The following is a 25,434-nucleotide window of genomic DNA, read 5'->3' as shown; positions in this document are numbered from 1 at the left end:
GGTTCCCAGGGAAGACTCTGCTTGAGCTTTGTTTGCATGTTTAGGGTCTGCTGAATAGATCTCATCTAATAGTAGCAACTCCACAAACATACCAGTGAATTGGTAGAGGTGTGAATATCTGTGGCTTTGAGTAGTACTTGTTTGGGTTCCCTAATTAAAACCCAATAAGGGCCCAGTATTGTCATTCTGATTCATGTAATAAATGGAGACACTCTTGGAAGAGAGGATGCTTCATCTCCCCCCCCCCCAGCTTTTCTTCCTATTTACTCAGGTGGCAGAAACTCTATGTGCCAATTCACACACACGCACTCCAAAATCCTAGAAGCACTATTTGCACAGCAGAGACACTTTTCCAAGACACTCAAGATGTGTATTTCAATTTTAAATGTAGGAGCTTGGTCTAAATACTTAGTGTGGGCGATTACCAATGCCCTTCTACCACACTGCCTCTCTTTTCTCTCTCGCAGGGACAATAATTCAGACCTTGGGGGATACGTCTTTGCATTCCAAACTCTGGGATCATACTTTTTGCAAACAGAGATCTAGATAAAGAATCTTCCAGACTGGAATTATGGACTTTAATCTTCTCATCAAATTCTCCAGCATGAAACGAAGCTGGGACAATACCAAACCAGATTTAGCTGTAGGAATCTAAGCCTTGTCCCATGAAATCAGCATAGCCCTGTCACACGACCTTGCATGACATACACTAAATATTGCCAAACTAGCTCCAAGTGTGCTATGCATTTTAAGTAGTAGAGTTATTCTCCTATACAATATACAAGAGACCTGGATTACGCTGCTCATTTGTTAGGAAAATCACACAGCGCATTACAATTAAACACCAAGAAGTCTTATAATTATACCGAGCAAAATGCTTAGTCTCTTTTCAAGTTATACTAAAAGTAACTTTATATATATAATATATATATATATATATATATATATATATATATATATTTATATATATATATATATATATATATATATATTTTTTTTTTTATACTAAATTGGAATTCTTTAAAACTGAGAGGCGTGATGGTAAAAAAAAAAAAAACTTTATTATTTATTGCCCACATTGAGCAAACCTAACAAACAATCTAGTTTTCCTGTGCTCACTTTTAGATGCTTTCCTGAATTCCATGACAAATGAAATCAACAAGTTCAGTTCAGGGCTCAGGCAAGAATAACCTTCATGGGTGACAGATGGGTTGTTTTGCAGATTTGTTCTCTATCTTTAACTACTTGGACAAACACACCAATCTAAACATAATGGATGCAGTTCCAAGTCATCTATTTATTAAAGTTATTACTGTTTTTTGACAGCATGTGGCGTTCTAAGTGCAGGAAACCAGCGGTATGATAAGAATAGAAGGATATCAGAGATAGGGCAATCTGTATAGAAACACTAAAGTTTTCAAGCAAAAGTCTGAGGTTTTTTTTAATAAGTATCAATCTCAAATTCATTATGATTTGCGCAACTGAGTGAAAATATCACTTTTCTCTAAACCCAGCGAAATGGAAAAATATGTTGATTATTGTAACTGCGGTTGTTTTAAAAGTTGTGTATTCTGAGGAATAATTAACCAGGTTTCCTTTCTATTGTCCCTTTCATATCTCCTTCTCCTAAAGAAGCAGGAAAGGGTCGCAGGCTGAAGACGGTGTAATTTAGAAGGTAGTTTGTAATAAAGTTCTCTATCTATGTCTGGAAATAATATAAGTCTGATTCTCACATACTTAGCCGATTATTATGCATTATGTGAGGGTTACTGCAACAGATGTACTAAGTGATGATATTAACCAAAGAGCAAATCTCAAATTTATTAGTTCTCTGTTGATCCCGCAACCAGATCACTTCTGAAAACTAATTTTGATGATAGAATTTAACAGACCCGGTGATATTTTAATTAACTGTTATATGAGTGCTAAATATCCATTCTGAGGAAGTACTCTAAATTAAAAACATATTTCCTTTATGGTCTATTCGGGGTCTTGTAAAGGTTCTGTTATTTGTCAAGAAAAATAATAACGTTTGATCTTTTACTACTGTTTCATTGTTAGCTGTTAACCATATCTGGCAGAGGTTATATAATAGTTACAACTGTAACTGTACTTTAATACAGAATATTTGTTACTCTTGAAATAGAGACATTACCAATAACAAAATCAGTACTAAAAAAATAAAATAAGAATATGCAACTTTTATACCATTTAGCGATAGGTTTCTAAAAAAGTAAGAACCATTTATAAATAACGTTTAAGAAACTAATTCATTTGTAAATACTCACAAGGGAAATTAACAGCTATCCTTTTTGGAAGTGTGCAACTTGTCAAGTCGCATCTTTACATTTAATTCTGTATTTATTGAGAGAATGTTTAATATGTACTTGTGTTTAATTATGCTTCGTTTTATATCCTTGTCACTAACTAAATCTCATTGACTTGATGAGGCAAACGAGACTGAATATAAGTTTAAAGCTTCCTTAAAGGTACATTAACGTACATAAGCCTATAATATACATCTTCTCTAACTGTGCATGCAATGTATTGTATATAATGTATACCCTGTTCATTTATGTCACTGTATTTGTAACCATGTATTATTTGTCATATTAACTATGTCCAGGACTTACTTGAAAACGAGAGGTAACTCTCAATGTATTATTTCCTGGTAAAACATTTTATAAATAAAATAAATAAGGGGGAAGTGGTTAACACAAGGAGGGATTTTACCTGCTAAGTAATTCTGCTCTGGACTTAAGAGGGCTTCTTAGGGGTCTGCTATGGACCAGTTGCTTTAAAATGTGTGCGTGTTTGGTTACATATACAGTAATAAGAAGGGGCCAAGGGTATATGGGGGCCGATTGAGCCTTATAGTGGGTATCTTACCTGCTTTAACCGAGCAGTGGATGTGAGCCTTAGACTCGTAGTAGACCCAATCAAAGCCAGCTTCCACAGCCAGCCTGGCCAGCATGCCATATTTACTGCGGTCCCTGTCTGAGGTGGTAATGTCAACTGCTCGGCCCTCATAGTGTAGGGACTCTTCCGAATGATGGCCATCTTCATCCCAGCCCTCGGTCACTCGCAACTTCACCCCGGGCCACTGGTTCATCACTGAAATGGCCAGGGCGTTCAGTTTGTCCTTGCATCTCTAAGGAAAGATGAGAAACACCAAGAGCGCACAAGTTAAAAGCAACGGGAATAAAAAACAAACAAACAATGTGTTGCAAGAAACCTGCCATACAGGTTTGTGTAATGGGCAGCATCTCACTGCATTCTTCATTTTATGATAATAAATCATTACTAGGATTAGGCTCCAAGTTCCAACTTTCTTGAGCACCTCATTGTAATGATACTTACTCTAACCTCTAGAAGCAACACCATATCTATCAAGACATGGGTGAAATAATTAGTTCAACTGTCAACACCAGGGATATTTTCCATGGTGCCTAAACTACACCAGAAAGTATAACATTCCAAGAGAAATAGAGAGCCCCAATATTACAACTTAATGGATCATGGACCATAACTCTGAATACATTCGCTGGGCTTCTTGTATTGTGAGTGAACTCTTTGCACGGGGCAGAATGCAGCTTCTAGAAGACAAATGCTGTCAGGCCTTCAAATCTGAAACTTGGACTTACACCGGAATGTCTCCGGTTCTTTTCACATTAATTCCCTGTTGAAAAGGCTCTCAATACACTTACACGGCCATTATCTGCTGGAAAGAGCTTTTGCCTGGCAAATCACTCACTACAGTCCTTAGCATTTGGGGGTATTTGCAACTAGTAGAGAGTAGGAGACACTCATCCTATTTCAAAAATGTTTTTAGCGTTTCTTAAGGAAGTCAAAGAGGGGGTGGGGGGGACGGGACAAAAAACGTTACTGGGAACTGTATCTTAGAAAAGGCAACACTGAAAAGGGAGATAGCTTCAAGATAACAAAGTTCAAACAACAGGTGAGTTATACTTTTAAACAGCATAGGGAGTGACAACACACATTCTTTATCTTGAATGTCACATTTTTAAACTCTCTATTCTTCAACCTTAGTTTTCTATAGATGAATACGTTTGTTTTCTTTATTCCCTTTCTTTAGTTTTTTTTTTCCTAGTCGAAAGTTTTCAGACCCAAATCACAAGGACTGATACAGAGCAGAAAGAAGCCGCAGATAGATGTATGCACTTGTAGACAGCCAGCAAACAGAATTAGACAGGGCAGCAAATACACGTTAACCTACATATTTCCCCACTAATAATTGTAGCTCTGCGGCGGAGGTTTTAGCTAGTTATTATGTATACTGCACGTTTACAGGTATTTCTATTCTGCACAGCAGTTATTGTTTCTTATTACAGTAATGAATTACTGGGTTAATTACTGTAGTTAGCAAAGCTGAAGAAATGGTGCAGCTGAAGTAACAAATAATAGTGAACTTTTCTGAGCAGTTTATTTTGCGAGATGCTTCATTTATTGAATGGGATCCGGGTTTAGCACACTGTTATTACTAAGGACAGCATCTATTTTGCGTTGATGGAACTCATATAGTGTGACCCATTCCCAGGACAATGACCATTGCTGATACGAAATATAAATAGTAGCAGGCTCACTACATTCAACAAGTGCATGTGTCTCCTTGTAACCTTTGCTATGGCTGTAGGTTGGGGATGCTTGGGTCTTCTCCGGGACAACTCTTTCCATTACCAGTATACACACACACACACACACACACACACACACACACACACACACACACACACACACACACACACACACACACACACACACACACACACACACACACACACACACACACACACACACACACACACACACAAAAAACCCCACAAAGAGCCTTTTCACAACCTACATGAAAAAAAACCCATTACTTTTAAGGACGTGACAAGGTTGCAGAAGAGAATCTCTTAAACACATATTTTTAAATGTACAGTATTAAACATAAGCTGATTGCGGCAAAAGAGAGAGGTCCCCGTTAACCTATTAAATATTCATTGTTTTTAAAGCACGATAATAGACAGACTTACATGCACTGCTGCCCTCTGGGGAGTTCAATACATGTTTTGCAATGCACACACCAATGTAAAAGCCAGTAAGGTGTATATATATATATATATATATATATATATATATTATGTCTAAGTTATTTTGTCTTAAAACCCACATCATGTTTCTATGTTGGTCTACTACATTTTCTAATAATCTGTAAATAATTCGTTTCTTCATTGCCAAGGCTGTTGGAAACCTGCTCTGTAATATTTAATCCCATATGCATATTTCCTAAGGCCTTGCATAGCACAATAGAGGATTCTGCTCTGTCATTTCAATCACTAATACAATATTATTCTATTTTACAAAGTTGGGTATTTTTGTAATGGTTGAGCACGTTTATATTAACTACAATTTTTCTAACAATTGACGGGTTACCAAATTTGACACCGAATCTGGTATATACAAAAAAACAGGAGTGAGAAAGAGAGAGAGAAGAAAAAAAAAAACTTGGAGAACGACCGAGAGTAGGACACTTTTCTTTATTTGAAGCCAGAGCTGAATTGTCAGAGTCAAAAGCCGTGAAGCTTAGACTATTTATTAATTCATTGGGTCGTGTGCCACAAATCAAGCCCAATTCTACTGAGCCACCGTGAAGCCCAGCAGGGCTGCCGAGCTAACGCTTTGTGTTCAGGAAAAGTTGTTCAACAAGCCCTCACTGCCAGCTCCTAATCTCTTCACAAATGAATTGGTTGAAGGAAACACTTAACAGTTACCTGTCAGTGTAAACAACCTGGTGGGCTTCCTACATACCAAGCTGATCTCTAAATTCCTCACATCATACGTGCACCTCTGTGTCTAGATTGCACCCCATTGCTACTTATTTCATAGAAATTCAACTTGCTCATACTAACCTCCCTTTGTGCACTTCTGTTAACACTCATCCAACCAATAGCTTCTTGTGCTGCCTGCAATAACCTGCTGGTGTCACCTGCAAAGTTTGGATCTAACCACCTATCTCTCTCTCGTTTCTTTGTCTCGCTCTATCTCTCTCTGCCTCTCTCTGCCTCTCTCTGCCTCTCTCTGTCTCTCTCTGTCTCTTCCCCACTTCTGTTTCTATGTTTTCCCACTTCAGTTAATATTAACTAGTAGCTAACGCATTCAACAAATATTTTGAAAGTTTAACAGTCCCATTGAGTGAAGATCTTTACATTGTTGATAGACTTGTGAGGCGGGTCCAAACACTTGCCAAGAATTTACCGGAACAAGAGATTATTAAATAAAAAAAACACCCAGTGGCCACTTTACATGGTTTTAATAGCAGGTGAAGCCAAGTTGTCAAAAATATAGACTAGATATTTTTTTGATTTGATCTATTTCTCCACAGCTCAATTCTCCACAGCTCACATCGTGGCTTCGTTTAGACAGGCTGTGTCTGTGCATTTGTGTCCAATATAGCAATAGTGAAGGGGAAAACATTTGCTTTGGTTTGGTTCGTCTATGGAAAGTTGACAGAAGGTCAGAGGTTCAGATTGTGCCAGTAAGTGTAGCGAGAGAGGGCACTGGCAGCAAGACATGCACAAGGCTCCTTACTCCCAGAGAAGGACATCTCACCCACTCTTCTTTGCACTTGTCTCTCCAAGAGACGATCTGAAGGAGATAGGCACACAGAGGACTGTGCCAGAGCAGACACAGGGAAACAAGGCTTATAAACTCCCTTCTTTCTAGCTCTTACAATTTACACCCTACCAAATAATATCAATGTTGGGAGATGACACTGGGGTAGGATGCATCAAAGGTACAAAAAAAGTCATATATTTATATATATGTCATGTGTGTGTGTGTGTGTGTACACACACACACACACACACACACACACACACACACACACACACACGCACACGACATATATATAGCAAGACAGGATATATGTACACACACACGTCTCTGTAAACTGTATGGGTTTAATTATCTATCTATCTATCTATCTATCTATCTATCTATCTATCTATCTATCTATCTATCTATCTATCTCTCTTATAGCTCTCTACCTATCTGATATAGCTGGGAATTCTGGGACGCGGCTCCGGGTGATTTCTCGATCCTTGTGGTAAGGTCCGGCTGCATGGCGCTGTCTGTCAGGAGGGCAGGAGGGCAGGAGGGCAGCGCGTCTTCTCCTCTCGGGGCTCCAAACATTGGCCATTTGTCGCGCACAGAGCGATACAAAGTGAAATCCTAACCGCGCCGATCGATACAGAGATGAGTAAGTGGAGCTGAAAATGCAAGACGTGTCTGGCTTGCAGGAGGAGAGCAGCTCAATGTCTTGCTGGGGGAGAGCAGCTCAGTGTCTTGCTGGGGGAGAGCAGCTCGGTGTCTTGCAGGGGGAGAGCAGCTCGGTGTCTTGCTGGGGGAGAGCAGCTCGGTGTCTTGCTGGGGGAGAGCAGCTCGGTGTCTTGCAGGAGGAGAGCAGCTCGGTGTATTGCTGGGGGAGAGCAGCTCAGTGTCTTGCAGGAGGAGAGCAGTTCAGTGTCTTGCTGGGGGAGAGCAGCTCAGTGTCTTTCTGGGGGAGAGCAGCTCAGTGTCTTTCTGGGGGAGAGCAGCTCGGTGTCTTGCTGGGGGAGAGCAGCTCGGTGTGTTGCAGGAGGAGAGCAGCTCAGTGTCTTGCAGGAGGAGAGCAGCTCAGTGTCTTGCAGGGGGAGAGCAGCTCAGTGTCTTGCAGGGGGAGAGCAGCTCGGTGTCTTGCTGGGGGAGAGCAGCTCGGTGTATTGCTGGAGGAGAGTAGCTCAGTGTCTTGCAGGGGGAGAGCAGCTCGGTGTATTGCTGGAGGAGAGCAGCTCGGTGTCTTGCAGGGGGAGAGCAGCTCGGTGTATTGCTGGAGGAGAGCAGCTCAGTGTCTTGCTGGGGGAGAGCAGCTCGGTGTCTTGCTGGGGGAGAGCAGCTCAGTGTCTTGCTGGGGGAGAGCAGCTCGGTGTATTGCTGGAGGAGAGCAGCTCAGTGTCTTGCAGGGGGAGAGCAGCTCGGTGTCTTGCTGGGGGAGAGCAGCTCGGTGTATTGCTGGAGGAGAGCAGCTCAGTGTCTTGCTGGGGGAGAGCAGCTCGGTGTCTTGCAGGAGGAGAGCAGCTCAGTGTCTTGCAGGAGGAGAGCAGCTCGGTGTTTTGCTGGGGGAGAGCAGCTCGGTGTATTGCTGGAGGAGAGCAGCTCAGTGTCTTGCTGGGGGAGAGCAGCTCGGTGTCTTGCAGGAGGAGAGCAGCTCAGTGTCTTGCTGATGGCCGAGGGCGATGAGGGGATGAGTACTTACTGGATCTCCCATAGCAAATGGCACAGCGAGGAGCGGCTTCTTATTAACATCCCCAGAAGGCTGATCCCACCATCGCCTGCTCGTGATGGAACCTGTGCAGAGCCCGGCACTCTGGCCTGTGGAGATTGAATGGATCTGGCAGGGACTCAGCTCCTCCTGGGTACAGGGAGATTTAAGGTGGCAGCTCTCAGATCCCACGGGGAATCTGTCACTTAGCTGAAGAAATCCAGGAGAAAATGGGCAGAAATAAGCGATCCTAGTCATCCTGTGCGAGAGGTTTCACGCCCTGTCATATCTCCACACATGTGGCCCATCTACACGTCTTCTAAGTGCAGAAAATCAGCCTGACCTATATATTTCTATCCCTCCTCCCCTATCTCAAGCCTACTATGTCATGCAGCTGTAGCAGGCACTTGCACAAACTCTGAAACTCAATCTGCAGCAAATACACTGACTCCTAGCCCTAGTCATGGTTTTTTTTTTGACAAATAACACTCTTGAGTCCATATTTACTGCTATCAAGGAATATTTCCCTTTGTAATCTTTACTACATCTGATTTAAGCAGAAATGACGCAATGCTCAGAAGTTGCAAGTCCCTCCTAAACAGAGGTACCAGGGGATTGATAGTGGGCATCCTTAAAGAAATATCAATATATTCACGGTCTGATGGGCACCACTGCAAATAATGCTATTGCCACACAAGCTATTTAAAACTGGAACAGAGTGGGGACGGTCGATTTCAGATTAAACTGCCCATTGTGGGGGGATAACCGCAATATAGGGACTAAATACTCAATTCAGTCTCAATAGGAAAATTCAAAGGGAAAGAGTCAGAAGCTATAACATTACATGACAGCCCTGTTACAGCAGTGAGTGAGTGGCCTAGTGGTCAGTATACACTTTGCTTAGCTTGATACAATTTATCTGATGAAACTAATGCATCTGGGTCAAATGCTAAGTAAAATATGTATCCAAGTTAGATCAGGTTGAATGGCATGGTACTGGAATTAAACGCACACAGAAAAGAAAGGGGAATCTAATGCACTGAACCAAAAAAAACAACAAGATTATATATATATATATATATATATATATATATATATATATATATATATATATATATATATATATATATATGTATATGTATATATATATATATATATATATATATATATATATATATATATATATATATATATATAATATCTATATATATATATTGATATTATATATACAATATATATATATAAAACAAGCTATTTATTTGGTTTGAACCTCAAACAGAACACCTACTAGTACATTGATAAAATGTATGAAATATATTGGATGTATCTACCTGAGTCATCAGCCTGTCTGCTCCAGTGTTCTCCTCGTCTTTAAAAATAATGTCTGGGTTGTAATTTGGGGTGAGTTCTTTAAATCTCTCGGAGTTTCTTGTTATCTTCCCTTCATATCTTCCACTGGCCCCAAGGGTCTTCTCAGCCACATTGGGTATGAATTGCTTATAGGCTAAGGGGGTCAGTTTTTTGGGGTGCCTTCTTTTCCCAATGCCTCTACCTGGTCCACATGCCAGCCCAGAGGGGACCAGAAGAGAGCTGATGAAACCCACCAGAAGAATTCTTGTTAGCACCAGCATTTCGTCCATTGGATCCAATTACTTCAAAAGCTCAATTTGTATATCTCCGGCTGCCTCCCTAGATATATCTCTTCTTATGTCGCTGCGTGTTGTCTAGTTCGCTTACTATCCCCCGATCCCTACCAAGACAGGTGCTGAAATAGCAGATTTCAGGTCCTTGATAACGGAACACATCGGAGTTTAGACGTGAGACAGCAATCAAGAACAAAAAGGGTTTGATTTAAATGGTAGCAAAGCAAGGCAAGAGACGCCAGTGAGAGGAGCCTGCCTTTTAGTGCTATATTATAGCTGGTAGGGCAGAGATCTGATTGGCCAATGCGAAACAAGCTTGTCTTCTGATGTTTTTAACCCTTTAAAGACCGGCAAAGGTGATATATATATATATATAATGCACTGAACCAAAAACAAAAACAAAACAAAAAACAAAACAATCATATACACTTGGTGTATGTAGTGTATATATTTCCAAACAAGCTATTTATTTGATTTGAACCTAACACAAAACATCTACTATTAGATTGTTAAAATGTAACAATGTAGACGTTTCACCTCTTTTACTTGAAAGCTTGGAGAATAATAGGCGTGGCCAGGATTTCTTGGGATAACATCAATGACATGCTCTTGTAAAACTCTTGGCAGAATGACAAATTTGTCAGCAGGAATAATAGATGCTTCAGGAAGGTAATATATGGAGCTGTCTGATTGCAGATCTGTATTGGAAAGTTTTATTTGTGCAATGTAGTTATTGGCTGCACAATATTTATAATACACACACACACACACACACACACACACACACACACACACACACACACATAAAAAAATTCCTTTATGTTTTTATATATATATATATATATATATATATATATATATATATATATATATATATATATATATATATATATATATATATATATATATATATATATATTTAAAAAAAAGATATTGGAATAATGGTAGAACTTAGAAAGGGAGGGCACTGTGTACATGTAAGATTTTTCCATGTAACCGTAATCACTTGTGAATAGGTAATTCTGGACCCCCTCCTGGGAGTCATTAAGTTTTAAGTTTAAACAGTGTTTAAAAACATCCGCAAACACAATTACACGAGTTTGATCCTGGCAAAATGAATGGGAAGAGGATAAGTTTAATGTTAAATTGTTATCTCATGCAAAGAGGAGGATACTGTATGTATTTATCCTGGCCTCCGAAAGCTACGAACTAGACAAAGGTGTTGAGAGATAGGCTAAATCTTCCAAAGATGGCACAGATACAGTGGGATAAAATAAGCAGCCAAAAGTCTAAGGGAACACACCTGGGGGGTGTGGGGAAAGTAGGAAGTGTGACGTATAGTATGAAAAAAAAGTTGATTATTTTATTTGACAAAAGGAGTCACTTGAATATTAATTTCTCATAATACAGTGAAGCTATAAGCTGAACCCCTTTATCTGATTATTCATATATACTTTAGTTTGAGACTTCGCGACCTCTTTCTATTTTTTCACATGCCATACTGTCTGACATTAGGTTTAACAAGTGCAGAAGTTGGGGGTCTGCGAGAATAGTGGCAAACTATATAGAAGCAGCACATGTCCTTCCCCGGACAGCACCATAGCGCCTAGAAACACCAAAGTGCTACACAAGTGCGCTCATAACATTGTGCACTCCAATATCTAGACACAATTGTTATTTATGTACAATAAAAGTCACCAAGACCTGAAAATTATACTTTTACAATCAAGCAACATAACACAAATGAAGGACGCGCGAGCAAACACATAGCTATATCACTGTATTATAATGGTTACATATATTTTTACCCTTTAAAATACCCACTGCAAACATGTGAAAACTTAGATTGCTTAATATAAGACATTACTTCTCTTGATTTTATTTCTTTCTCCAGACCCCCCCCCCCCCGAATTGTCCCTAGCTGTCCTTCTTTTATCATTCTTTAACATGTTAAAGTTATAAAGTAGCTTAATGCCAGGTTTAGGTTGTTTGTTTTAACTCTGTCTGTGAAAGTAGATAAAAGAAAAATAGGATCACTTGGAAAAAAATCCGTGCCCGTTTGATGTGGTCTCAAGTGTTGATGTAACAGATGATTAAATAATGCCAAGGTAATAAACAACCGCTCGTAATGTTGTGGGTTAGATCAAATCTGTCACTCCCACCTTCCAGGTCTAAACACTCCTTCCACTGGTGATCAATACACCAGCCAGCCAGGGAAGCTAGCACAGTGTCAGAAAGGAGTGGGAGAAAAGATGTGTCAAACCACCAGATTGCCATATGCACCAAAGATTAACACAAGATGAACCACACATGGGGAATTAATCAAATAGGCGTATAAATGCAAGTCAAGTATACACCCAAAGGCAGCAAAGTAGAAACTAGCAGCTACTTACAACCATTGATAGTGATTCTCTAAACCTTTTATAGATCTGCACTGTAAAGCGTCATTCTTGCTGGAACTAATTTACTGAATGGTTTCTTCTATAGGTAGCTGCATGGGACATGGCAAGAGCTGTCAGTGCTCCATGCAGAAGATCCCTGGCAGTGGGAGTCTGCAGGCTGGATGCTGCTGCTGCTGCTCAGATGGGTGTTCATACTGTAGGTGGTGATGATGTGTTGCTGTCCCACGCACAAACAACTCACAGGCACTGGCATCACAGTCAAATGTCACCTGGTATGACTGTATTTCGAGGATTATAAAAGTCTAAACCCGGGGCAAGGACGCCCTCTTTAAAAGGATTACTCCCAGTCTTGGATTAAAAAAATCCATTTCAGACCCGTTGTCTGCATAAACATGAAATACTACAGTCTGTAGTCTGGATCTGTGAAAGTACTGGCCAGCCTCCCTTCTCCCTCCCCAGGCCTGGTGTGGTTGAGGTTTGTAAGAGATAAGGTCAACCTTCTTGTTTCTGACCTCTACCTATTTTGAAAAATAAATAAATAAATAAATAAATATATATATATATATATATATATATATATAATTATCAAACATATCTGATGATAATATTATTCTTATTATTATTATTATTACTATGAATAATAATAGAAACAAACAAAAAAAAGTACATCAAAATGCAAAATATTTTTTAGAAGGGATAAAATAGCTGGTATGATATATAACAAATGGGAAAAGAGATGGAGCAGTCATATTATTTACACACGTTTGTATCAACGTTTTACACTTAGTATTGCTTTTTAAAATTTAAGACAAAAAAAGTTTAGGAGAAGCTTATTTACTCAGGAAGGTCTGCTTAGAAATGTGGAAAAGGCTTGGAAAGAAACTGTCATTTCATTGTTTAAAATTCCTATTTCTAACCCCCCCCCCCACCCACACCCCAAACTCCCCTCCACCCCGCAACCCCCCCCCCCCCACCCCCAACTAGTAAGTATTGGACTTTCTGGCTGTTATGACTGCTGAAAACGTAAGCGTTAACATGCAATTGCACTGGGTTTTTTTTGTGGGAAAGGGGCACATTTATATCGATTTGCCATTTAGAAGGCAGTTGACTTGTCACTGCTTGAAATATTAGCTCATATCTTGTGTGGTATTTTTTCTTCATATCCAGCATTGCATGATTTAGTACACAATTACTTTTTTTTTGTGGTCAGAGTAGCAATGAAAACAAAAAGGTGTCTTGGTGCAATGCTGCATTTTCTGCTGTCAGTTGCATTATATGTCAGAATCATATTAGTCTTCTTAGACAGGTTTCTTTAATCTGGTTTATTTGGCATTATTTTGCCACCTCAAACCTGGCAGGTTTTTTCAGTGCAAAGAATAGTGCAATTAGCGCACGCATATTTCAATTTCTTCGCCAACCAGCTAATATTCGTTCAAATGTGTTTTTTTTAATTAAAAGTATGTGTAAAAACATGGCATTCCGCCTTTATGTTCAACAACGATTTAAACTTGGACCAGTACTTGAAATATATATATATATATATATATATATATATATATATATAGAGAGAGAGAGAGAGAGAGAGAGAGAGAGAGAGAGAGAGAGAGAGAGAGAGAGAGAAGAGAGAAGAGAGAGAGAAGTGAGAGAAGAGAGAGAAGAGAGAGATCTAGTTCCCCCTTTACCCCAGGGCAAAACTTATGTAAAATACCTTTATAAATTGGCAGGATGAGATGCTCCAATACCAACTGACCACATTAGTGATACAAGGCCATATTTACTAAAGGGCACTACTCCATAAGACAATTTCTGGCACCAGAAGAGAGCTTACGGCCCACTCACTACTTATTAAATATAGCGTTCATAAATTTGACCATGGTGAGGTCCAGGCAAAATCCATGAATCCATCAAATTTGTTGGGAGAGTTCTAAGGGGGTTCAACAATAGAAGTTAATTCTTATAGGACAGCAACTGCCAGTAGGGTCAGAACCTATATCTCAGATATTCTCAATGACATACAGTAAAAAAAAGGTCATATGTGGCAATAATATCAGTATTAACTGCTTCAGTGCTACACAACTCCCTTGTGTTACTGAAGGGCTTAAAAATAATTGACCAGAATCGGTGCTGAGTACATGTAGACAAGCTGAAAATAGGATAAGACTAGGGAAATAAAGACAACCTTACTGTAAACAGCCTTTCTACACCATAATGGAAGCAAACAACTCCATTATTATTGCCCATGCACATTTAATGAAACATATGATAACCCTCATTGAAAGAGATAAACACTATATTTTTCAGTTACATCTTTTCAATTGTATCTTATTACGTTAAGTTGACAGGGGCACAAAGTTCATGCAAAGAGACCTTAAGATAATAAGACATGGCAACGATGGATCCAGAGAACACTGGTTCTGCTTCCATGTGCCTGCTTATAACCTATCCATTCTCATTCTACACGATTCCATGTTAATGGCAGATGGTACAAAATGTTCTCTCTATCTTGCTACAAAAGGGCAGAATTTCTTCTTAAATGTAAAATCCCTCCTTGGACCAAAGCAAATGGTGATATCCATTGATATGTTTAAGGGTCTCACCTATCTGACATCTATAAGTATTTGTAATTATTATTTTTAAAGTTAGACTTGGAGGTTTGATTTCCTCTGGCTGCTCCCTTTGATGTGATGTCACTGTGGGATCAGCCAGTGTTTATACAGCCAGAGGCCCCATGCCCCCTCCCCTTAACTTTATTGGTTCTCTGATAAGGACAGGGTGGGATAAGGGTAAAGAAAACACTTGATTGACAAACCCTTCCCAATTCAGAGTCTCCCAAGAAATTTAACTGGCCGACTGATTGCACCTTTAAGCCTGAACTACAGCAAGCTGTTCCCATCTTACAGAACATATAGCAGTATGAATGGTTTTGCAATGGAGTTGTGGTACACCCTTTGCACCAAAGAAAGGCTGGTTGGAAGTATACAGGTGTAAATATCAGACCATTGTTAAAATCTTTCCAACACCACTTTGTTATTGTATTGTATGTCTTTATTTATATAGCACCATTAATGTACATAGCGCATTACAGTAGTAGTACATGTGACAATCATATAAATAACAAATAATACAAATAACAGATCATGGGAATAAGTGCTTCAGACATAAAAGTAACATTAAGGAAGAGGAGTCCCTGCTCCGAGAAGCTTACAGTCTAATTGGTAGGGAGAACGTACAGAGACAGTAGGAGGGAGTTCTGGTAAGTGCATCTGCAGGGGGCCAAGCTTTATGTATCATGTATTCAGAATATCCACAGTGCTATTCATATGCTTGTTTAAGCAAGTGTGTCTTAAGGTGGGTCTTAAAGGTGGATAGAGAGGGTGCTAGTTGGGTATTGAGGGGAAGGGCATTCCAGAGGTGCGGGGCAGTCAGTGTAAAAGGGTTTAAGGTGGAAGAGGGCTTTAGATATTAGATTGTTATGCCATTTACATGTTAGAGCATCATATTCCTTTGGTTGCAATAAGGCACTCATGGAGATGGATTATCATTCATTCGGCCACCACCATGCTGGAATCACTTAATGTACCATTGCATTTTTCATATGTTGAGCATCTCACATAGACTAATACACCATAGTGCAGACACAATGAGGGTCATTTAGTCATGTCTCTTGGCTGCAAAACTGGAGCTAAAATACTTCACCACATTTATCAAATCAGAAAATCCTACTGGATAAAAAAGGGAATGCATTTCCTTGATATATCTGGTGCAGTGTCTTTATCCCAGTTTTGCAGCCAGTAAACTTTGATAAATAACCCCCAACGTTCACAAGTACTGGTAGGTATGACTTATTGATACTCTGATATCATATAGATTACTGTCTGGCATAATGTGAAGATTATTACATTAGTACATAGCGAGAAACTCTGGAGGTTAAATGGAGCAATAAATCACTATATTATTGACTGAAACTTTTTGTGTGTCCTTTCTGTAAAAAAGCTGGGCTATTGATTTATAACAAATCTATATTTTAAAAGATTTCCCAAGCAGTGTGTTATCTGCATAATAATACACAGGTATAACGTCACCTGGAAATATTTTTTCTCTGTGTATTATTTTCAGCTGGTCTCAGCTGTTGGAGGTAAGAGCCTCCTCCTTCCCCGGGTTTAAGCTCACCCCTCCCCATATCCCAAGTCAGCAGGTCTTTTTCATTCTACGGGGTATAGATCCAATGTTGGTCTTTCTCCCTCCTAAAAGATGTATATGAGAGTTTTAATTCTAATAGAGGTATATTAGTATTTTATCTGGTAGTGTTTGGACCTGCAAACTGGGTCTGCCTTGATGTGGCTTGCAGGCTTACGATGCTTTGGCCAAAGGGTTAAACTAAATTACCCTTTTTCAAGAGAATATATAAGTATAAGTATTGTACTGTGTATTTTTGTCATATTGGATGTAGCATTGGGCTTCTCTGTCGCTTGTTGTATACATTTGCCACGCTCAGTAGCTCTCCTTTTTGACACAAATATACATATATATTTTGTGGGGGCTCAGGGTTTCCTAAAATAAGCTTGCTGGGGTTCTGTGTGTTGTTTGTTCTCTGTGTATGGTGGAAGATAAAATACCAAGCGAGTGTGTTTTCATGTCTCTCACAAGTCCCCAAATCTGTTATATTCACCCCATATAGTGATTGAGCTCCAGACAAGGATTCTGGGTAGTGACTTGCACCTAGTGGGTACTTTGGGTATTTTTAGGTTTCAATCCTGCATGGTAGTTTCCCAGTGCCATTTCTAATTCGTTAATGACTTATCTATGCTCTAAACTATTAAGGTCTTTCTATTTGTCCATGATAACTTTCCTCATTGCTATCTGTGAGGTATTTTGTGTGTTTATCTTTGTATTCCTGTGGATTCCTCTTTTTTTGCTACTGCAAAAAACAGGAAGGGAATGTAGAAGAAAAAGGAATTTTTCACAATTTGTAGAATTGCCACAGCTCTCCATAGTCCAAGGAAACGTGCAAAGTAAAAAAAATACATAGTCTGTGATATGTTTATTACCCATAATAAATAAAGATGAAACTAATCAAACAGGAAGAACTATTGTAGCGGTCAATGACTCTTTGTTCCAGCCATTAACAGTATATTTTTACACCATTTTGAAACCTAATGTACTGGTATGATAGAGTAATTAGTTCAGGATTGTACAGTGCTGTGGGTACTGATGATCAGGAAGCTTTCTGGCCCATGGGACTCTGCATAGTTCTCTTGCTGGGTGCTGTGATGACCACATAATTGTGTCTATGAACGCACAGGGCACTATGAGCCCCCTGGTATTTTTGTATTTATTCCGCATTTTGCACTTCATATTCACTGATTGAGGAAGGGCTCAGTGCAGCTTAAAACACTGCTTGTTTCACTCTTGTTCCTCATAAATAAATAGGAATATGATGATACATTGCTTGCTGCAGGTCTACTGGAACTATTCAAATGTTAATATCGGTTGTAGCTGTCCATCCCCTTGGGTATGTGAAAATAATACAAAGGCCAGGAGGAAGCCATCACTTGTGTGTTTATCAAATGTCCCAATGTCAAATAAAAGTTTGTAATATATCATCAGTATCAGTAAATGATGTAATAATTTACCTCTCATCCCGAGTGTGGTTCAGGCAGGCATTGGTCAGACATCCAATAAAAATGCACTCATATTGTGTTGGATTGATTTGATGAATAATTCTGTCCGTCAACAGAGTAAAATGGTTGAAATCCTCTTTTTAATAGGTTCCGCATATGTTTATGAGCTTTTAGAACAGAATGGGTCATCGCTCTTTTCTTTACCTAAATAAGTGAAGTCATAGTTCTTGGCCCATCCCAGTACACGCACGTTTTTGCTTCTCAACACATTTGGTTCCTGGTAAAGGATGGCAGTTTGGTGGCATTAGTCCTAGAAGACAAAATAATTGACAGCATGTTTAAAATAAATAAATAGACTTTGGAGCTGTACATGAACAGAAAAAACCCTCTTTGACTGCAAATACGTTCACTGTGGAGCATATTTACCAAGCATTTTCCTACCATAAAACACCTTCTAGCACTTAGTAAACATGGGCCTCTATCCTTTACAATAGTTGAAGCCAATGTCCCATCTCTGAAAGTCCCGTAAATAAATGCACATATTGCAAATACATTTCTCAAAGTTTTAAAGAATGGAATTACACATTTGGAGTAATACTTAATTGAAGTCTGTCAAAGATAGGAGATTATTGGCTTAATTCAGTATCAATATCAATAACCATGAAAGAACAGGAGCAAAAAATGCAGCAAAACACCTTACTAATGATGTTGTTATAAACTTACTAGAGTGCTGAGGAATATTGCAGCCTTTAGATAATTGGAGGTGTAGCTGATTAGACCACTATACCATATCATCCCTCTTACCCCACAAGGGTGAGGGATATAACTGGCACAAACAAATGCCCTAATATGTATAGGGTGTAGAAGAGATCTAGGTCGTTGTCTAATAATATCCAACAATTCTCTATTATTAAACACACACCCTTGGTGATGTAAAAATATCAGGACAAAATGACCGGAGCCTGAAAACGTTAGTTTCGTATAGTATACAAGTCACAATAAGCAAGCTTGATAGAGCATATCAAAAAACATCATGCTTGAATTAAGCATGGCTGCAGCATGGATAAATCACAGAAACTGCCACTATAAAGCTCTAACTAAGCTCAAAAACTCCTGTCTATAATATCTAATTGATAAGGTATAGTAAAGGATAAATCATAATGCTCCTATCAAAAATGACCCTGATGAAGCTCCGTAGCAGGAGAGAAACGTGCGTAGCGCACGTAATGATGTAACCAGCCTCCGTTACGGAGCCGTGTTAGTTTCCAGTGTTACGAAAATTCAGTTGATTGGAGCATTATGATTTATCTTCACTATACCTTATCAATTAGATATTATAGACAGGAGTTTTTGAGCTTAGTTAGAGCTTTATAATGACAGCTTCTATGATTTATCCATGCTGCAGCCATGCATAATTCAAGCATGATGTTTTATGATATTCTCTATCAAGCTTGCTTATTGTAACTTGTATACTATATGAAACTAACGTTTTCAGGCTCCAGTAATTTTGTCCTGATATTTTTACATCACCAAGGGTGTGTGTTTAGTAATAGAGAATTGTTGGATATTATTAGACAACGACATAGATCTCTTCTACACCCTATACATCTTAGGGCATTATTTTGCTCCAGTTATATCCCTCACCCTTTTGGGTTAAGGTGGTGATATGGTATAGTGGTCTAATCAGCTACACCTCCAATTATCTAAAGGCTGCAATATTCCTCAGGACTCTAGTAGGTTTATAACAACATCATTAGTAAGGTGTTTTGCTGCATTTTTTGCTTCTGTTCTTTCATGGCTATTGCCATTGATACTGAATTAAGCCAATAATCTCCTATCTTTGACAGGTATTACACCTTGTCAAAGTGTCTACTAAGTTGGGATTTTATTGGTATCATTTCACTCACTATATTGATTTTTAATTACTGTTACACTGACATTCATACACGCAAAATGTTTTATGTAAATACTTATTAAAAGTTATATTTTATAATACAAGTGGTGTGCATTTAAGGGAATTCCTTTTTGATCACACGGTCTAGTATACTTATCATTTTACTGATTCACTTTCAGCTCACAGTTTGCACCCACATCACCATTACCATCATTGATTATTTCATTTATTAGTATGGCCACTACTTGATCACTCCCTATCACCACTCTCTTCTTCCTTAATTGAAGTCTGCTTCAAAAACCTATTTTGAGTAAACAGTGTAGCCATAATGCAAAATGTGTATGTCCTGTTATATAAATTAATCTTCCTTTCATTTCACGTATCCCTGAAAGTTTACAGCACTGAAGATCCTATCTCTCTCTAACTACCTTTCAATAACACTGCCCTGTGCATAGCTTTACGTACCCAGTGTAGGTAAACTTTTTACCTTGTATCAATGAGATGAGTAACTTTCTTAGCTTTTCATTGTTGACCTTTGTCTCCTTCTTCATGCTCATATCTCTCCCAGAATTCCACCTTGATCTTTTTCCTAGCCAAGTGTTTATAACTTCAGCAATTCTTGTCAGCCTGGGTTCTGAATGCCAACATTCTTTGTCCAAAGGTTGTTCAGTTGACATTTTCATCTTAAAAATTATTTGCGGTTAAAATAATGTGAATAATTTTAGTATCCAAAAATATTCCTTTGAAAAGTGGATTTTGTAACATTTTGCTCCATGTAATAATGGTCTGTAATGTTTATTATTAGTGTGCCAGTCTTTGGCCAGGATTCAAGCCAGTGATAGATACCGCCAGATTGGGATACGATACCCCTCATTGTGGCTTAATGAATCCAAGTCTTTGTCTTTTATTGTAGAAAAAGTTCAACTGATTTTAGATTTCTTTGCACTAATGAGATCTCCTTACCTATATTGCATAGTCCTCAGGTATCACAAACATGCTCCATGTTTGTGTGTGCATGTACCATTTGTCTCTCCATTGGTCTATAGCAACACCATATTTCTTTCAAATGGAACAGGTACAAAACCATACATTAGAACCGTACAACATTTTCCCATTCTTGCAAAAGTGCTCTGGGTGGTCTTTAAGAGATTATGGCCCATGCTTTGTAAGCGGTCTTCTGTTATAAGGTACCTTGAGGTGTGTGAAGATACCTCCCAGTTCATTGACTTCAATGGAAAGTGTCTTATGGCAGAAGACTGCATAGTAAATAAGGTCCTGTTTATTTACTCATACCGAACACATTAAAGTCTATACATTTCCTTTATCTAGCTATATTAGCTACACCAACAGAACAACTTCCAATATAATGTGCAATTCTACTTTGCACGAGTGTGAAACAATGAGAGTGACTTGATTAGTTTGTTACATTTTGGTCATTTATACATTTTATAGACCTGACAGCAAGCATTTGAAAACTATTTTTTTAATAGTGGGCTATAAACCTGAGAATCTTAAAGTTGGGAGGAGAATTCTTCTTTTAACTAGACTTCTTTTTTTTTAACCTATCTATTTTCCTGTTTGGTCCATTGGCATTATGAATTGATAAAACCAGAATGGGGAACAATCAACATTCAGTATTTTAAAGCCCCAGCTGAAAAGTACAAAATGGCTTAGAAAAGGCTAATTACACTGGTATTTTAACAAATTTAGGGGTAGATCCTCAAAGCTCTGTTAGTGACTTAATGAGACGTTAACTTAACGTCTCATTAAGTGCCATCTGGGATCTTTAAAGCTCACTAATGCAGCGCTAAGACCTGTCTTACTGTTAAGTCTGCCTGCCTTTAAATTTAATGGTCGTTAATGTTAATGGTATGCAAATGAGGTATGGAACACCACAACGTATATCTACAGCAGCCTATTAAAGTTACCGCAGGCCTTAATGCTCAGTTCTTTTAGGTCATGCATCTGGCGTTAGCTGCTTCAAGCACCCAATGTTAGGTTGCAGAAAATGTTTTGGCCTTGTCCAGGGTGCTGAAGTGGGACACTTTGGCTTCCTAAATTGCCTTAGCAATATAGGAAGCCCAAACGAATACCCTGGACTATGTGAAATATGTAGTCAAGACCCACTCTATGCATTATGCATGCCTTCATGGTCCCTAAGCTAGCCAAGGGGTTAATACCAATACCCGATCTACCTTACTACCCATTGTATATCATAGAAGTACAATCACTATGGCATACAAGGTTAACCACACGCCTTAATCCCATCAGGAGGACTAACTTCCCTCCCCAGGACACCTACAACCATACCTCCCCCCAATACCTCCCCACCCCCAACAAACCTTAACCCCCCCCCCTCAACAGTACTTGCTATTCGCCCTACTAGCCAAAAGTGGCTAATAGGGCTAGTAGTCAATGTAAAACAATATGCAGTGATACCCCAAGCAATACAATTATTTAAAAAATACAATTACACATATAGAGTGTGTGTGTGTGTATATATATGTATATATAGACATGTTTCAACCTGTGAGTGGGTTTACTGGCTTTGCATCTTACCCCAGCCTTTGCTTAAAAGCTGTGTTTAAAGCAGCATACATTGGCTTAAGGGTTGCTCTGTAATAGGAGCTTGAGATAAAAGGTGGCACTGTGTGCTCATTTGCATGTCATTTCCCAGAATCCCTTGCTGCAGTAGAAGTGCTGTGTGCTGGGTGATAATGGTGAAAGACAGGGTTGCAGACATGTCTAAGACATGCAAATGAACATACAGGAATATTTACAGTTGCTATATGCTTTACTGTGGAGGGTTTTTGTCACTTTTTTTTACCCACCATAACCTATATATATATATATAACATTCTTTGTCCAAAGGTTGTTCAGTTGACATTTTCCTCTTAAAAATTATTTGCGGTTAAAATAATGTGAATAATTTTAGTATCCAAAAATATTCCTTTGAAAAGTGGATTTTGTAACATTTTGCTCCATGTAATAATGGTCTGTAATGTTTATTATTAGTGTGCCAGTCTTTGGCCAGGATTCAAGCCAGTTATAGATACCGCCAGATTGGGATACGATACCCCTCATTGTGGCTTAATGAATCCAAGCCTTTGTCTTTTATTGTAGAAAAAGTTCAACTGTATATATATATATATATACGGGTGGCATTGTTTGAGGAAGGGGCTGCATTCCCGAAATATTCTATCTTTGTCTGCTTGAGCATGAAGTAAACTTCAGTAAATCTTTACAACTATACCTGTGTGCCTACATCATTTTTGTTGCTGTATTATATATACATATGTGTATAAATAAATATATATATATATTACATTTTTAACGTTTAAAAATAACTGATTGCGTGTTGGGGGGGGGGCTACCTTGTCTCTCTCTTAAGGAAAGCTAGGGAGCCACAATGGCACTCAATGGGTACCCGAAATAAATATTTTACTTAGCCCATCCTATTTGATGTCCTCCATCTATACAGTAGGTAAATTATCCCCTCGCCATCAATCCCCCTAAGGGCTGCAACATATACAGTACCCGGCATCATCCTTAGAATATGGCTAACGCAGGGCAGTGTTACTGACAGCTAGCGCCAGGGTGTTTTATCCCAAAGTTAGCCATATGCTGCGTTAGCCATACGCTAATGAGAGCCCTAAAAGAACTTGTTTTTGCAATAATGTCTGTTACCTATTTAGGCAACACCCCGTTAATTACCCAGAGCTGTGGGGATTTACTCCTTAGTGCAGGGAGTTCTCAACTCCAGTCCTCAAGACCCAACAACGGGTAAGATTTTCAGGGATATCTCTGCTTCAGCACAGGTGGCTCAATCACTGATTGAGCCACCTGTGCTGAAGCAGGGATATCATGAAAATCCTGACCTGTAAGGGGGGTTCTTGAGGACTAGAGTTGAGAACCCCCTGCCTTATAGAGCAAAGTGAGACTGCCACTTTAAAAAACAATCTGTGCTTTCATATTAACACAAATAAATATAACACGATGAATACTTGAAGGATGGTGAACGCTGTTACAAAGCAGATATCAGATGGGTAATACGTGCTAAATCATTTTAAACTGCTTCCATTATATTGATCACTTTCAAAATGTTCTGGAGGACACCAGCCAACCCATTTGCAAGACCTGTCTATTCATCAATTTGCTGAAATCCAAAAATATGTGGTTGACATCATCCGGCAAGACACTACATAGAAATGTACCCTTTCCAATTTCATGACCTCATGGACATGTTTTGCTTAAATTTATGGACAAACTAATAGCTGTGAAGCAGAATTTTTATGGCTGTAAAGGTGCTAAAAACTTTAAACCCAAGCATATCCTCCCATTAGTTTTATTCTGGGGGTCTTGAAAGAGTATGGTGTATCCAGATATAATGCCATAACATTATGGTTAAAGAAAATATTCATTGAGGTATTTCCATTTCTGTGCTTTGCTCTAACCGGTATAGTCCCACTTAATTATATTACATTGTTATACATATACAGTGTATATACATTGTTTATTATAGAAACGTCTAACTATAGGTTTCCAGTGTTAGTTTCTAAAGACTGCTTTATTACCCATCCCTAAATATTATAATTAGGAGTTGCTAATGTATTCTTTCTTTAACTAATTAGCTTCCTTAGCCAACACCTCACAAAACCAGCAGATATTTTATAATCTATCCCATTGCATTTGGATCAAAATCTGGTTGAAAGAGTTTTGGACTTAGAATTGCAAGCTGTAAAGCATGGGTGGCCAACTCCAGTCCTCAAGGGTCACCAACAGGCCAGGTTTTAAGTATATCCCTGCTTCAGCACAGGTGGCTCAATCAGTGGCTCGGTCAAAGACTGAGCCACTGATTGAGCCACCTTTGCTGAAGTAGGGATATCTTGAAAACCTGACCTGTTGGTGTCCCTTGAGGACTGGAGTTGGCTACCCCTGCTGTAAATTATGAACCAACTGTTAAAATGGTAGAAAAAGTGTTATGAGACTGAATGCTTTGACATAATTATGATTTTGGTATAATTTGCTAAATGAGACTGTATCCTTGAGGGAATATGTATAAAGAGAGCAAGAATTTTCATCTGCGTCAACTGGCATCAGGGTCACATGTATGACATTTTCCTCTTACCTTTGCCATATATCATTTAAGGGCAGATGTTAACGCCACCTCCGACCTGGAGAATTTATTTGAGAGAAGAAAAATGCATTTATGATAGGTGCAATTTTGAAGACATATTATTATGTTGCACTGTCTATCTCATCCCGCAAGTCCTCCTGTGCTGCCGCCTCCCCCCCCCCAAAAAAAACACTTGCAAGTGGAGACCCAATGTACATTGATTAATTGACGCAAAGTAAACATTCTGCAATTTATACCTGTTTGTAGTTTGCAACATGATACATATCCCCCATAAAGTTGTAAAACACCCAGAAATGCTTCCAGCTGTCTCATACGTCCTCCAATCATGTAGGAACCTATAAAACATTATTCAGAAACTAGATTTCTTTCTATCGCAGTTCCTCTTTTATGTGCCTTGTTTTGCGCTGAATATTTTCAGGGGTATCCTTGAAG

The 25,434-nt window shown here is 38.9% G+C and overlaps 1 protein-coding gene across 2 annotated transcripts in view; it reads right to left on the bottom strand.

Moving 5' to 3' along the window:
- Nucleotides 1-10,181, bottom strand: part of SHH (sonic hedgehog signaling molecule) — a 13,483-nt gene extending 3,302 nt beyond the window's left edge. The window contains exons 1-2 of one of the 2 annotated variants that reach the window (XM_075587857.1): nt 9,637-10,181; nt 2,890-3,151 (exon numbers count right to left, since the gene is read on the bottom strand). In XM_075587857.1, coding sequence (XP_075443972.1) covers nt 2,890-3,151; nt 9,637-9,945 — 571 coding nt within the window. In that variant the 5' untranslated portion in view covers nt 9,946-10,181. Of the gene's footprint in view, nt 1-2,889; nt 3,152-5,915; nt 7,044-9,636 lie in introns of those variants that run through there. The other variant, XM_075587858.1, reaches the window with a different exon arrangement.
- Between the last annotated feature and the right edge of the window lie 15,253 nt (nt 10,182-25,434).

Source organism: Ascaphus truei, chromosome 2, assembly GCF_040206685.1.
Source record: "Ascaphus truei isolate aAscTru1 chromosome 2, aAscTru1.hap1, whole genome shotgun sequence".
Taxonomy (NCBI): Eukaryota; Metazoa; Chordata; class Amphibia; order Anura; family Ascaphidae; genus Ascaphus; species Ascaphus truei.
The sequence above is the reverse complement of the archived record's forward strand: the minus strand, read 5'-3'. Positions and strand labels throughout refer to the sequence as shown.